This window comes from Strix uralensis, chromosome 22, assembly GCF_047716275.1.
Source record: "Strix uralensis isolate ZFMK-TIS-50842 chromosome 22, bStrUra1, whole genome shotgun sequence".
Lineage (NCBI taxonomy): Eukaryota > Metazoa > Chordata > Aves > Strigiformes > Strigidae > Strix > Strix uralensis.
In genome coordinates this window covers 3,990,248-4,005,977 of record NC_133993.1, presented here as the reverse complement: position 1 = coordinate 4,005,977, position 15,730 = coordinate 3,990,248, and the positions used below count along the sequence as shown (strand labels likewise).

Genomic DNA, 15,730 nt, shown 5'->3' with positions numbered 1-15,730 from the left:
GAGCAGCTGGGCAGGGTATTCCCCAGTTTCATTTGGGACACTTGTAGGCCAGTGCAGTGCAACTTCATTACATCAGGCTTGCAGGCTTTCTCAGACCTGGGAATTGTGGTTCCAAGATCAGCACCACAGGGAGTGGTGCCATGCATGGATGCATCCCTGACCTTACAATGCTGCTGCCTGCTCCCAGCATTGTGGGAGAATTCGCCTGGGCATATTATCAGAATATAGGTGGAATAGTGGTCCAGGCCCTACTGAGGTTATGGACATCACCAGTCTGCCAGTCATTCAGTCTGAGAGACTGGTTTACACATGCTGAGCTGCGTGTGTTTATCGGTACTTCAGCTGGGTGTGTTTAATCTGCATTGTCCTTAAAAATAAAGCTCTTCATCCAAGTCTGAGCTCCTAATATCATTTTAGACACTCCCAATTGAGTTGTCCACCTACCCCTGTGCTGCCATCACAGGGGAAGAGAGATGAACTGGCATCACAGCGGGAGATGATCTGGATCACAGGAATAACCCTGGAAATAATAATTTGTTTATTTTTCATTCTGAGTAGATATGAAGAAAAAAAATCTTGGCGATGATAGTTCAAAACCAGCCTGTCTGATTAAAGCCATGAACAACCTGTTGGATATTTGAAGTTGGCCCAGCCATGAGTGGGAGCTAGACCTTCAGAGGTCTGTTCCATCCATGGTTTGAAGCCATCATTCCAGTTTAAGCATCCTGTACCTTCACCTTCTACACGATGTCCTAGAGCAGAGTGCAACAGTATTGCAGCAGAAGTGGGCTTTACAGTTTCTTCCCATTAAACATCTTGTTCACTTGTGGTTAAGCTCAATATCAGTGAGGATGGTTAGGGAGAGGAGTATTTTGCAGTATGGGTGAGGTCAGAAGTTTATGGTTAGGTCTGTCTTGAGTCAGAGATATTATCTGCATTATTTCTAGCTACTGAAGTCAAATGTAGATGAGGGAACTGAGCAAGTTACAGTTTCAGCTTTCTTTAGTGTTTCTTCATCAGAACCCTTTAATATGTGCTGCAAAAGACAGTGTTTCACCGAGCAAATGAAATGCATTGAAAAGGAGATGAAATCACACACAAGCACCTCATGTCTCTTTAGAGTGGGCAATCTGACTTGGCTCGTGGAGAGCACTTTTATTTCCAAATGCCTTTTCTTTCCTGAGAGTTGAAATCAAGTGTAAGGTTTCAGGAAATCCACAGAATTTTAGTTGCTCTTTAATTAAATATATAAGCACAGATGAATGAGGACTTAATAGGAAGATAGGCAGCTCTGGTCCAAGGCTGAACTTAACTAATGCAATAAAAAACCAAGGAGAAACTCCTGGACATAACTCATTTGTTACATAACTAAACAACTCATCTATTACTGTGCCAGGCTCACCAGTCAAAAAATCTCTAATTTTTGATCCTTGAGAAGTTCAGACATAAACACAAACCAATCTTTCCAGATGGCATGAAGTAAAAAGTTCTCAGATTTTGTACCAGAGATGATATTATAAAAAACTCTAACAATATGGGTGGAACAAAGAAATAAAGTCTACTCATCTTTTGTAATACCTAGTTCGGACTCTAAATAGAAGGCGACTAGAATAGGGGTAATTCCCAAGAGGAAAAAGAGAAGTTCCCATAAAAAAATTCAGAAGGGCTAGTTTGTGGGCTTTCTCATTTTTCATAGACATTGCCACCCCATCCCCTGCCCTGACATAAGCATTGCGGACTATGCAGTCTTCTGCAAAGCCTGTATTCACATTAAATAAGAGAGAAAAAGAGGTTTCACAATGATTCCTTTGACCACGAATGAAACACAAAACTTTCATTGCAATGGTTTGAAATCAAGCTTTTTTCTTCAAAAAGAAAGGTGAGAAATGTGGCCTTTGCTTGTTGTGAGGTGCCCACATGTCACAGATGAAAGTATTGACATGGTAATATTTAGTAAGAAATCTAGGTTTATTAATAACTAACAGCAATTTATTATTGTAAAATAATTCAGAGATACTAAAAGAAAGAAAAGCAACTTATTCAGATTCTAAAATGACAAGATTCACACTAACTTACTTAACAGTACCTATATATACACATGCATGCACATAACAAAACAAACATACAGAAACAAAGGTGTTTGGATTCAGTAGAATGGACACAGAACAGACATACACACACAGAAACAAGGGTACGTACCCACACACACAGAGTAAAGAGAAGCTAGCTCAAAGAAAATTTCCCTCTCAACTTTAGAGCAAATACTCCCAATGCCTTGGCATTCCTCAACGGGTGATAATTGAGACTCGAGTCAGGGACTTCTCCCTGGCCTTCCGTCTGGAGCAGACAACACCTTAAGGGTTTGGTACCTGAGAGGCTCCCAGCTCAGGGGAGCTACTGGTCACAAACCCACTGCAATCCAGGAGAGCTCAAAGGGTCTCCCTGGTGGTCACCATTTATAGGGTCCAAGATAATTGACTTTTGTCAAATACCTTCTGGTGCCTTCCAGCAGTTACAAAAGAATTTGATTAATGTGCGACTCTGTTATTGTTCCCATTTGACCACATCCCAGGCACAGGTGTGCCAGGCCCTTAGGAGTTGATGGGCCATTTTAACTGTTTCCAAGCAATCGGGAGGGCAGGAGCCAGGCTCGTTAACACTATCAGTCCTTATCTCCACAGATTAGTGTATAGCTCAGGGGATGTGGGTGGAATGGCACCTAGCACCAAGCAGCCCAACAAAGAGGGGTGGCGGGGGGGGGGGGGGGGGGGGGGGGGGGAGGTGTTAAGAATTGCACCACCACACCACCAAGTTCACTGCTTTCCAGTTCTCTTTGACAACCCTTTCACTTCTTGTTTCAGTTCTCCCTTTCCATTGCTGTGAGTGATGCCTCTCAAGTGTGGTGGGAAAAGGAGCCCATCCGCTGTTCATCCTTGGGTCCTTTGGGGTACTGTTCAGCAGCTATGGAGAGATGCTGACTTGAGGCACTTCAGTGCTTTGAATCTGCCTCACTGAGACAGGGATGAGGGCTGGGAGAACCTGTGTGCTCAGGATCCCACAGACTTTCTCCAGGAGCACTGCAGAGTTCAGCTGCGCTGATGAGGAGAACATGAGTAGCAGGTGGATCCCATTGCTCCAGAGCCAGGCTGTGTCTGCCCACAATAAGAGGTGATTGCCTATCCTGATAACTGTAATTAACACCTTCAGTTTTGCAGTGAGGCTGACCTCAGATCTGTGTATAACTAGAAAAGCTAAAAATATTATTTCTAAATGCCAGTAGTCAACCTGGAACCTTTCCTCCCTGATGTGCAGTGTAGAGAAATGGACATCCGGAGAGAATTGTTTCCTTTCTCTAACACTTCTGTCCAGAAATGTTGGTGTTATGTGACTGCCAAGTGGATGGACCCTGCCTGCCTTGCTGCCCTGGCTCAAATGAGAGTATAAGTGCTCTAGGTTGACTTCGTTTTGTAGTCCTTAGAATCATAAAGCTGGGTGAGTTAATTATTCCCTCTCTTTAGGTTTGGGCTGAATTGCTTAAATACGAGCATCTTGTGTCATTGGATGAGACATGGTCACATGGGAGCTGGCAGGTAAGGTACAGGAGACTGATGGCCTACAGGAGTGTTAGCAGTAGAGAATACTTCAGGTCCTCCAAAATATTATCAGAAGCTTATTTTTAGGTAACTCAGTTGTGCCCGAAAAGTAGCTGAGAAGAATCCCAGCCCTAGATCCCAGGCAGCATCAGAGGTGGTGAGCTAGCTCACCTCTTCTCATTGAACTGGATAGAGGACGATCTCCGTACAGAACTGTGGATAGAATAGAATCATGGAATCACTTAGGTTGGAAAAGTCCTTTAAGATCATTGAGTCCAACCATAAGCCTAACACTGACAAGTCCACCACTTCCCTGGGCAGCCTGTTCCAATGCTTGATAATCCTTTCAGTGAAGAAATTTTTCCTAATATCCAATCTAAACCTCCCCTAGTGCATCTCGAGGACATTTCCTCTCACCCATCGGTGTCAGATACTGATGCTGATAGAAATCACAGAGCTGGATCTATGCAGAGGCGAGATCAGAGTGTTATAGATCCCAGGTTTTCAGGCCTGAAGGGACTGGAAAAAAACTTACATTCTTTGTCTGACTTCTTTCTGCAGTGCCATGAAAGATGAGCAAGTGGGTCTGTCCTCTGACAGTGGCAGGTCCCTTCCTCCTATGATGTCATCTTTCCCATCATCCCATTGATGGTGTTAGGGGAGACATTTCCTTTAGGTTCAGCCAGCCCTTTTCTTCAGCATCATGGATTCCCTGGAGAAGAGAGCTTTATTCAAAGAAAGAAAAGATAAAGTGGGAAGAAACAATGAGGCAGAACCAGGAGAGGTTGTCCCAGTGAGTGGAAGGACCAGTGTATCTGTGGAAGAAAAGCTTGGAGAATCTAGCATAAAGGATGTGGCAAGTGTGATCTCAGCTGCAGGGCAGCAGGTGAAACTGGACAGAAAGGAGTTTTGGGGTGACATTTTGGGTCCTTGTATGAACAGTAGGCTCTGTCACAGGTCCCTAACATGGTTGGCATGGCATTGCTCTGTGGAGTCTTTCTCTGCATGGCTTCAACAGAGAGCCCCAGGTCAGGAGCAGGGATGTGAAAATGTTCAATATTTAAGGTGAGAACATGGGCATACGACATTCCTCTTACCCGCAAGAAACAGAGACTCTGCTGATCAAAATCAGCATGCCATTTGAAATAAAGTTACTTATTTACTTTAGGATTGGGTATGTATTCAGTGAGAAATATCTGTAAGAACAGGGACAAACCCTACAGGCTCTGAGGAAATGACAGCTGGGTGTCTCCTAACCTTCCTTAATGTGGCTGATTCTGAACTGAATTTCCTTCATCTGGCTGTGTCTGGGATTGTTTCCCATTGGAACCAAGAGAGTAGATGATAAGGTCAGAGGAATCTCTCTTCACGGGTGGTTCCTAAAGATTGGTGAGGTCTGTGCCTTCCTTACAGCAGGTAAAGTTATTTCTTCTTTTACCAGATGATTCTGATTCTGTAAGAAAAATGATCAAAATCGTCCAAAAAGTGTTGTACAAGCCCTAGAAGATAAACTGTCTGAAACCTTAAGCAAAATGCAAAAGCAATAAGAAGATCTTTTGCTTGTTTGTTTTATTTTAGATGGTTAAATCCCTCAATCTTCTTTCCTTCCCTCCTTCCTTCCTTCTATCAGTAAAAGGTAAAGCAACCAATTGTTGCTGTTAGCTCTGCCTCTTTGAACCTGCCTCTCCACGTGTCAGTGGCGCTCAGGTTGCAGAGACTAATACTGCAACACCGCAATTAGCCTGCCTCATTAAACCTGCCAATCCACATGTCAGTGGCGCTCAGATCGCAGACTAATGCTGCAGGAGGTTAAGACCTTCATGGGGACATCAGTACAAACACCAATATGATGGATACAAAATGTCCATTTATTAAACTGTGTATCTTACCTATATACATTCACTAAGTACCTCCTTCGTGGGTGTGCCCTTAACATTACAAGCCTATCCATCACCTTACCTCGTAACAAGGGAGGGCTACAGCTATTCCTTCCGTACATCGCGAGATCTTCCGAACGCCACTCCCTACACTTCCCCCTCCCCATGCTTTATAACATCATTATTCCTGATTGATTGTCATTATTGCGCTGTTCCAAGCGGTGATGAGCAAGACCCATATGTTGATGTAAGAACGAAACATTAACATTCTTAAACAATCTACAAACTACAGCACTAATACATGTAAAGGTTATACAAGTAGCAAGAAGCACACCACATATTCCAATAATTCCCCAAATGAGCCAATCCCAACTAAGCTAATTAGTAATCTAAGTCCACATGTTGTTAAGTCACCCAAACCATTCTGGTTTTACAAAGGTGGCTGTGATGAAGACATAGCAAGATTCTGCCCCTGTATCCAGAGGAAAACAGACGTCTTCGCGGTGATGTGCACGTTCCACTATCGCTTGTCCTTGGCTGTTGTAAGGAAGGCCGTGTACTAATTTGATGTCCCACAATGCACACCATTCTTTTGTGCATCTAGCAACAAAACAAGGGCCGTTATCTGTTTTGATCACTTGGGGCTTCCCTAACAAGGCGATAACGCCTTCCCAATGAACAATAATGTGTCTGGCTGTCTGCTTACCAGCCATTGTGGCTAATATTGTAGAGCTAAAGGTGTCAATGGTTACTATGAGATACTTATTTGGTTTTAACAATTCATATGTTGTTACATCAGTTTGCCATATCTGATTGGAAGAGAGACCCCGTGGATTGACACCTGCCTCCCACAGTGGGCCTTTTTGACAGTAGGGACAAAGTGCCACTATGTTTTTTGCTTGCGACAGAGAAATATGACATGTTTTCGCTAAGGCTTTTGCTCCAAGGTGTAAAAAGGCATGTAAACTCTTTGCGGCGTCCAATGACCACACACCCCGTGCCGCTTGGTCAGCCTTATGATTGCCTTCTACAATCGGACCTGGTAGGGATTGGTGACTATTCACATGTGTAATAAAGGCCTGCCCTATGCGCTGTTGTAGAGCTTCATAAAGTAAGGTCGACACTTCCATCTGCACAAATCCTACCGTTGCCATTTTGTGTACAAGTTTATAAACATATAAAGAGTCTGTAACAATATTATCAGGATTCTCTGCCTCTTGCTGGAGTGCCATTTGGACTGCTTTGGCCTCTAACCATTGTACAGATTTGTTAGTCTGAGTCCACATTCTCTTTTCTTTGTTTTGCAGCAGCACCTGCAACACTTATTTCAAGACTTTATGAATTAAGGGTTAGGGAAACTTCAAAAAATGCAGCATACTCAAAATAGTTCCACAGAAGGCTAGAAACAATACAGCAGTTACAGTTACTAGTTAAAAGAGTAGGCTAATTTCACTACTTTGAGGGATATGACTAAATACTACAAAAATAAGCAGTAAGGAAAATACGGAATAGCACACTTACTTAATGGGGCACTAACATTCAGATCTGCAGTTGCTGGGGAACCCTGGATGCAGCGAGAATTTAGAGTACCCTTCCTCACAAACCAGAAATCCTACGCGATGCGTCCATCCGTAGGTGAGGCATCCAACATCGCTGCAGGCAGGTCCAGCCTCATTTATCTAATTCAGCAGGCCAAAATAACTGGCAATTTTCTTTGAGCGGAAACATCTGATTTCATCCTCCTGTTGGGTTCCACCCAGAGCCTGGCCACCACTCAAGGGGGAAAACCAAGGGAGTTTCTAATAAGATTAAACACTTGGGGTCCTGCTTCTTGATACTGCTAAACAAGGAACTTAAATACACACATCCTTATAGCATTTCATCCTTATTAATAACTACATTTTATCTAAGCTACATCTTTTACTGGTAACTAATAAGTTTATATATTTCATCAAGGAGTTACAATTACTGTTAGCATTTTCTCTTAAAAAGGTTGGCAACCATAGTGTGATTAAGGACAGAGATATTTTGTCCTATTGCAGTTGCAAGCATTACCCATACATTCTGCTTAAATGATCAGTTGAAGAGATCGTGAACTGTCGGCACAGGGGCACCCACAGCCGGCTCCTGGGTGTCCACCAAAAGCTGCCTCTCACGCCTCGGATGTGATTGCACACAGCTTGCTGGTAACCACCGGGACTGTGACCTGTGAAAATACAAGTATAACCTCTTCCCCAGGTTATTAAAGGATCTGGTACTTCCCAATTACCACTTTCCAGGACTTGAAGCCTGCCCTGGACTTCTTTTGATCTGGTATCTGCGACGAGAAGTGACGCAATATTGGTGGCACCTTTCATGATCAGTTGGGCAAACATTTCTGGACGAGTAGTGACCATCTTGTGCATTTGGTGTGACAAAAAAAAAAAATCCATTCAATAATAACAAAAGGGTCACTAAGTGTTTCATCCCGTTGAACAGCAGAGCATAGGGCTGCCCTGAAGGATTAAATAATATCAGTTGATACGAATGGCCAGGCACACATCGCGATGCTTGTCTTTCTGAGATGGCGTTAGCTACCCGGTGGAGATCTTGTTTCACTTTCTCTGTAAGTACTCTGGGTGATGTCAGTGAAGGATCTCCTCGCAAAATATCAAACAAGCTGTGCAGATCATCATTAGTTAGGCCCAACAACGGCTGTATCCAATTTATAGCTCGTAACAGTTTCTGTAAATCATTTAAAGTCTTAACATCAGTTTTAAGTTCAACCTGTTGTGGGACAAGAGTCTGTTCACAAATTCTCCACTCCAGGTACTGCCATGGTGATGATCGCTGTACCTTTTCAGGTGCTAATTGTCACCCCATTTGAGATACTGAGTCTTTGGGTAAAGCAAGAGCCTTTTCCATGATCTCCTGTGTTTCTGCTGCTATAAGGATGTCATCCATATAATGATATATAACAGTCTGGGAGACCTGCATTGTGGGAGTATTCTTTATGCCTTATGGTAAAACAACCCAGTGGTACCATCTTGCAGGTTCACTGACATTGATACTGGGAACAGAAAAGGTAAATTTAGCTGCATCATCTGGATGCAAGGGAATGGTAAATACCAATCCTTTAGATCAATTATTACAAGATGCCAGTTTCAGGGAATCATTGTTGGGGAGGGCATTCCCGGCTGTAATGTACCCATATCCTCCATGGCATCATTAATGCATTGGAGATCATGTAAAAGTCACCATTTACCACTTTTGTTTCAAATAATAAACGCCAGCGAGTTCTAAGGACTGGTGATAGGTACGAGATGTCCTGCACTTAATTGTTCCTGAATTAAATCATTAAGGTGGTACAACTGTTCCATTGGTGAGGGCCGCTGACCCACCCACATGGGTGATTCTGTTTTCCAGGTTAGTTTCAGGGTGGGTTGTGCTGCAGTGGCAATTAAGACAAATTTGATCCAATTTGAGTTCCCCATTGAGCCGTACAGTCACGACCCCATGATGTAATAGGGGTTTCCAATATAAATGCATGAATATTTGCTACTCAGTTTACTGGGCTCCTTACATGAATGAGATCTTTGCTTTGAAATGTTACAGCATGAGCACCAACCCTGAAAAGCACTCGAGTTACCGAAGCTCACAGATATTACAGTCACATCCGCACCAGTATGTAAAATGCCTGTCAGTTCAACAGATTCTTTGGCTTTAGTGAGGTTACTTTTTATCAGAGGTCGACTTTGTCTCCCTGTCTGAGCTCAAAAAGTTTGAGGGGTACATGCTGGTCCAAATCCTGAGTCACCCCAGCTGTAGTAAAATAAACAAGCTGAGTAAGTCTGACCTCTGGTAAAACGAACAACCCCTGTAAGGTTGTAGATGATTTTTCTGACAATACCCTTCTCAGATAGATGGTACAAAGGTGCACTCTCCCTGCAGAGTATGCACCTAAATTCAAGACAACAATTAACACAGAATTACTGCCTCCTGCTAGAGGAGATATTTCACCTGTGACACTTAAAACACTCAGCCCAAACAAACAGGCAGCACCAGTGACCCAGCAGGCGGGCACTAAGGTGCTCTGTCAGAGAACTCCACACTCCGCAGCTGCAGCTGGGCTGCATCTCATGCACGCAAAACAATCACACAAGGAGGTCTCTTACACTTATTACTCACACAACATAAAATGATAAACACTGCAAACATCAAAACACTGTTAAGAATATATAAAGCCATTGCTTATTGATTATGTGGTCTTGGCAGACAAGGGACGTCGCATTCCAGCATCAGCACCTTCTGTAAAAACTGCCACTCCTGGCGTTGGAGGGGGGGGCTTGGGAAGGCCCGGGGCCGCCGCTGCCAACTCTGCGCTTGCAGGCCAATCACCCTCTTGATCACGCGCTGTTCTCGTGGTAGCATCTTCTCGCGGTTCAGTACTTTTCCACAGTTTAGTGTTGCAGCTGTCTGTTGTTTTTCCCTGCCACCTTGGCATAACTCAACAGCCTCTTATCTTTCTTCCAAGGCCTGTTTTTCATCAAAGCCTAGCACTTTCTCACAGGCTGTGCAAGGTTGACAGGCCAATGCCTCCCACATCTCCGCCCCCCAACGCTGCATGTCCGCCTTCCATTTTTCTGCTAGTTCTCCCCTACGCACCTCGGTTTCCTCCTCCCCATCGTCGGAGCTTGCTGAGTGCTCCTCCGGGGTAGCTTTCATCATCGCATTTGCCTGCCCCCAAGCCATTAAATGCTCCGGCTTTCCTAATTTCGCTTGTTCTGCTAACTCCGCCTCTATTTGCGGCCAGAGCTCTGGCTTCATACAGTCTATCGGCTCTGCTAAAACGCCGAGCCTTATCAATCTTTGTAGCATTGCTTTTAATGTTCTCGACTTCATAGAAGTCTTATTTTGTTTACCCCATTTTTTCAGTACCTTAACTGTGACATCTATGGCACACCGCGGAGTCTCCCGTCCTGTGTAGAGCTCCTCACCTCCTGCTGTGCACCACCAACTGCCACAGCTTATCTCTTCCCAAAATCATGTCATAAATCACGTCGCAGTCACCAATTGTTGCTGTTAGCTCTGCCTCTTTGAACCTGCCTCTCCACGTGTCAGCGGCGCTCAGGTCGCAGAGACTAATACTGCAACACTGCAATTAGCCTGCCTCATTAAACCTGCCAATCCACATGTCAGTGGCGCTCAGATCGCAGACTAATGCTGCAGGAGGTTAAGACCTTCATAGGGACATCAGTACAAACACCAATGTGGTGGATACAAAATGTCCGTTTATTAAACTGTGTATCTTACCTATATACATTCACTAAGTACCTCCTTAGTGGGTGTGCCCTTAACATTACAAGCCTATCCATCACCTTACCTCGTAACAAGGGAGAGCTACAGCTATTCCTTCCGTACATCGCGAGATCTTCCGAACGCCACTCCCTACAACCAATAAAGCAGTGAAAGTAATAATCAATTTCCCCATTGAACCCTCTTCATCTAAAATTTATTTCCCAAAGCATTAAATAATTTTGTTAAGACTTTTTTCATTTTGTCCAACAAGTTAGAGTTCCACTAACTGTGAGGAGGATTTGTAGGTCCGTCTCAGGTGGACAAATATCTGCTACCACCTGAGGACAGGAGTGTATTCTGAGGCATACAGTATATCCTTCAGAAAACAGTTATGCACAGGATTGTACACACAATCTAAAAATCCAAGAGCACACAAATACTGGTAGAGGAATATCTTAAAAATAATATATTTCTAGCACATTATTGTTATGTACTTAGGCTTTTACTTTTTGTTGTTTTCTTTTTCAGATTCTTAAAAAAAGTAAATCTTGGGAAGAATGAGGGAAAGTCATGACCAAGAGCCTGAGACTGAGCACATAATCATGGTGATTAATTTCTCACAGTGTTAAATGATGATTTGATTCATGATTTCTATGTTCTTCAGTAAAGATCTGATTTTATATTAAAAAGCTTTAAGAACATAAATATTGGATAGTTTATCAATAGGCAGGCTGAGTTAACTGTAGGAGGCCATTCTCCTTCAAAACAGGGAGAAACAGACCTTTAAGGTACAATTTCAGGAGCAGAGGAAGGTCTGAAAAATTCAGATGAATTCCATCCTTAAAGTGCCTTTGCCTCTATGCTGACCAAAAAGGGAGATTGACTCAAGAGATCACCAGTATTTGCATTCCATCAGATGACTAAAGAAAAGAAATCTAGGGTTGTTAATGAACTGTAGTCTCAGCTGATAGAAATAAGTATGAACACTTGATCAAAGCTACCGTGTAGTCATCTCCATCGAGTTTGTGCTCTTGCTTCCCTTTCTAGAGGATCCAGAGTAACAAACACTTCTAAGGTACGCTTCACCTCACCCTGCTCTGGGTATCCTCAGTTTAGATAATTTCTCTTTAAGAAGTAACATTGTTGCAACATATGAACTTCAGTGAAAGCAATGTCACTCTTATTGGCAGCAAAGCTTGACACAACTCTGCAGCTACCCATGGCTGTGGGCCGTGCAGAACAGGGCTGAAAAGTACGGGCATGTAGCTACGTGTATTAATATGTCTTGTGAAATGGTACAATTTTCCAGAACGCCACTTTGATCACTTTGTTGCGCAGGCTGTAGATCAGAGGGTTCAGTGTGGGAGTCACCAGAGCGTACATAATGCTCACTGTTTTGTTTTTCTTTAATGGAGCGCTAGTTGGCTGGATATAGGTGTAGATGATGGTGGAGTAGAACAAGCCAACAATAGCAAGGTGTGAGGAGCAGGTGGAGAAGGCTTTCCACTTCCCTGCAGAGCCCTGGATTTTCAGGATGGTCATGATGATGAGGCAATAGGAGAGGATGAGCAGCAGGAAGTTTCCCATGCCTAAGATGATGTCTGCCATGTAAACCATGATTTCACTGAGATAGGTTGAGCTGCAGGACAGGGCAAGGAGCGGGGGTATCTCACACAAGAAATTTTGGACTAAATTTGGCCCACAGAAGTCCAGCTGTGCTACAAGAAGAGTGTTTATGAGGGAATTAACAGTACCGATTCCCCAGACGCCAGCCATTAAAGAGATGCAGGTCCCCTTGCTCATCATGGCTACGTAGTGAAGGGGCTGGCAAATGGCCAGGTACCGGTCATAAGACATGACTGTTAACAGTATAAGGTCTGTTGAGCCTGAGAAAGTGAAGGTGTAGAGCTGTGCTACACAGCCCTCAAAGGAGATGGTGTTCTTGCTCAGGATCAGGTTCTCCAACATCTTGGGCAGAACTGAGGAGATGCCTACCAAGTCAAGGATGGCCAGGTTGGAGATGAAAAAGTACATAGGGGTGTGAAGTGGTGGGTGGGCAAGGGTAGCTATAATGACAAAGGAGTTGCTGAGGATAGCAGCGAGGTAGAGACACAAAGATATTGCAATATAGAGACCCTGAAGGTGAGGGTTGTCAAAAACACCCTCAAGGATGAATTCAGAGACCTTGGTGAGATTCCGTGGATGCATTTGCCTTGGTGTCCCCTATGTAGGAATAAAAAGAAAGACATTACTGCATCATGGCCAGAACATATTCAACCCAATGTAAAAAACAGAGAAAGTCACAGAGAGAGACAGATGTGTCTCCAAAGAGAAAAGAACCCCAAACCAAACCAAAACCCCCACATCACAGAAAATGAGGGAGAAAATATGTCAGTGTTCAAGGAAGTCACATCAGTACTTGAATAGAATGATAGATACGACAATAATAATAATAATAGATAAATAAGATAAAGTAATTTATGAGTGCAGGTCTTCAAAGGATTAACAGGACTTTTTTTTTTTCTTTTTTTTTTTTTTTTTTTTCCTGAAATAGTATCAGAGACATTTAAAGCAATCCCATGGCATAGTGGATCTTCCCTGGCTGTGGTACAGACTTTGACTTCTTCACATGAATCCCAAAACATAGATGCTGAGACCTGATTTCCACCAGGTCTGTTTGGGTACAGAATGAATCTGCACTGGGCTAAAAGCAAGACCTTTCAGAAGTGAAAGCAAGGAGAGGAAGAGAGAATAGTGTATTGTACCACAGGGTGATAAGTAGACAGAAGAGAACAGAGATGTTAATTTGCTAATTTATAAACAAATATGCAATTTAAATAATTAATTTTCTAAAATAATTTTAATGTTACCTGAGGAATAGAGAAACAATGTTTACCAGCTGTGCATCATGCACGCTTCATACTTTATCTGACTATGACTGATCAGGCCTGTGAGGGGATCTCAGCGACTGAAGGCGCAAAGCTGTTAATTGCAAACAGAAGGGTGACATTTCTGTCCATTTCTGGTGATTGTCTTCAGGGAGATCAGAGACTCTCTGCCTGACGATTTACTCAACAGTGTAAGGCTGAAGCTGTTTCTGGGCTTGTGTTTCACCAAGCTAGAGTGCTGCAAGCTGCAGCTGGAGATCTTCCCAAATAAGATCCACCCAATTGTGCCTGGAATTCCATTCCAAATGACTGAGAAGAGGCTCTGATACTCAGGTACAACAGAGTTATAATTTCTGCCTTGAAGTCTAAGGGCACAGAATTAGATTTTCAGTAGCATTCACCTCATCTCATTGCACTTCGAGGCAATCTTCAAACAGACTCTGCTGTTGGTTTCCCCTTCCACTAGTGTCAATGGAGAGAGACAGACCCTTCTATAGCATCACTCATCTCTTGATGAAGATACAAGTCTAACATGGTTTGCCTGAATCGGCCTTTCCTCTCCTGTGTTGATTAAAACTTAGCTCAGAATTAGGTCACTAACTTGGGGTTGAATGAACCTCCAATTCTCAGGTTTTTCATACAATATGAAGGCATTACTGGGATGAACAGGTGTGGAGGAGGTTTCAGTTAATTTTCCATGGAATTAAAGATGGTGATATAAACATTCATGACACTAAAATATTAATTTAAAACTGTAACATTTAGTTACACTGGAAGAGTCAGACAACTATAGAACTTGGAATATAACTCACTATTGCATTATTAGACCCAGTGAAGAATATATGAAAGAGAAAACAGCAAAGAAAATAGAAAAGGAGCCAGCAACAAAGGATTAATATTCTCACCTTTCATCAGAGGCACAAACTGTGTTCACAAACACAGCTTTCTGAAGCAGCATCTTAAAATACACCCCATCTATCAAGACAGTTTCCTCTGGGGATTTCTCCTCCCATGTGAATGTAGCCTAGAATGAGCTCGAAAGCATGCTCCAAGAGGAGGAGCCTGGTAGTGGTAACTTAGTTCACCGCTGAAGTCATGACCTGCATTAGCTGAAGAGAATGCCCAGTGGAGTGGGGCCCAGATGGGTTGCAGCTAATTTGCCTCTATGGGAGAAGTTTCTCCTCATTTTCCCTCCTTGACAACACTGATATCAGCAAAGCTGATTTCTGCTCAAAACTTCTGTTTGTGGTTCTTGGGCTTGAAAACTAACAATGTACTGAGCCATATCGTGAGGAGCATAGCCAGCAGGCTACAGAGGGAAGCGTTTATTCCCTTTTACTCAGCACTGGTTAGACAGACTCTGTAATAGTGTATCCAGTTTGGGGTCCTCCAATATAAGGGAGATGTTTATAAGCTTGGGTGATTCTGGTGGAGATGACCAAGATGGCCAAGGTGCTGGAACACACTGTATTTGGTGAGACTCAGGGAACTGAGTTTCTTGATGCTGGAGAACAGAAGGCTTAGTGTGACCTTATGAGAGCTTTCCACTACCAAAAGAGAGGTTACTGAGAAGACAAACACTGGTCCTTTATAGAGGTACATGACAGGAGGACAAGACAATGAACACAGATTGAAGACGTGGAGGGTCTAAGTGAATTTAGTGAAAAAAAAATGCTCTGACAATAGCTGTCCATTGAAAGTGGTCCGTGGAATTCCGTCTTTGGAGGCTTGCAAGATGTGACCAGGCTAAGCCCTGAGCAACCTGAGCTGAACTGAGTGTTGATCCTGAATTGAGCATGAGATTGTAATAATTGACTGCGAAGGCCCCTTCATGCCTGGATGATTCTAGAATCCCATGGTTTCTCTGACCTTTTTCAGAGAAGTCTTTTAAAGAGCAATGTCACATGCACCAGGCTCCCATGAAAAGAAGCTTCCTGTCTGTAATGAGTGCTCAGGTGTCTGGCTCATCTGATGTGGAAGATGGTTGAAGCCCAGTCTATACTACCTTTGTGAACCACTCCAGGGATTACTCTTCCACTTTGTCTGAGAAAAGTAGGCATCCACGCTGCTTTCCTTACAGCAGTGTGGCACATAA

General features: G+C 43.3%; 1 protein-coding gene across 1 annotated transcript; it reads right to left on the bottom strand.

Annotated features, from left to right (window-relative positions):
- Window positions 1-12,022: 12,022 nt before the first annotated feature.
- Window positions 12,023-12,955, bottom strand: LOC141953234 (olfactory receptor 13G1-like). The gene has a single exon (XM_074891713.1). It carries the CDS (start codon window positions 12,953-12,955, stop codon window positions 12,023-12,025), a length of 933 nt encoding a protein of 310 aa, XP_074747814.1.
- Window positions 12,956-15,730: the final 2,775 nt, after the last annotated feature.

Bases quoted from the DNA above. Each gene is read 5' to 3' on its own strand.
- LOC141953234 (XM_074891713.1), bottom strand. From the start codon at position 12,955: ATGCATCCACGGAATCTCACCAAGGTCTCTGAATTCATCCTTGAGGGT.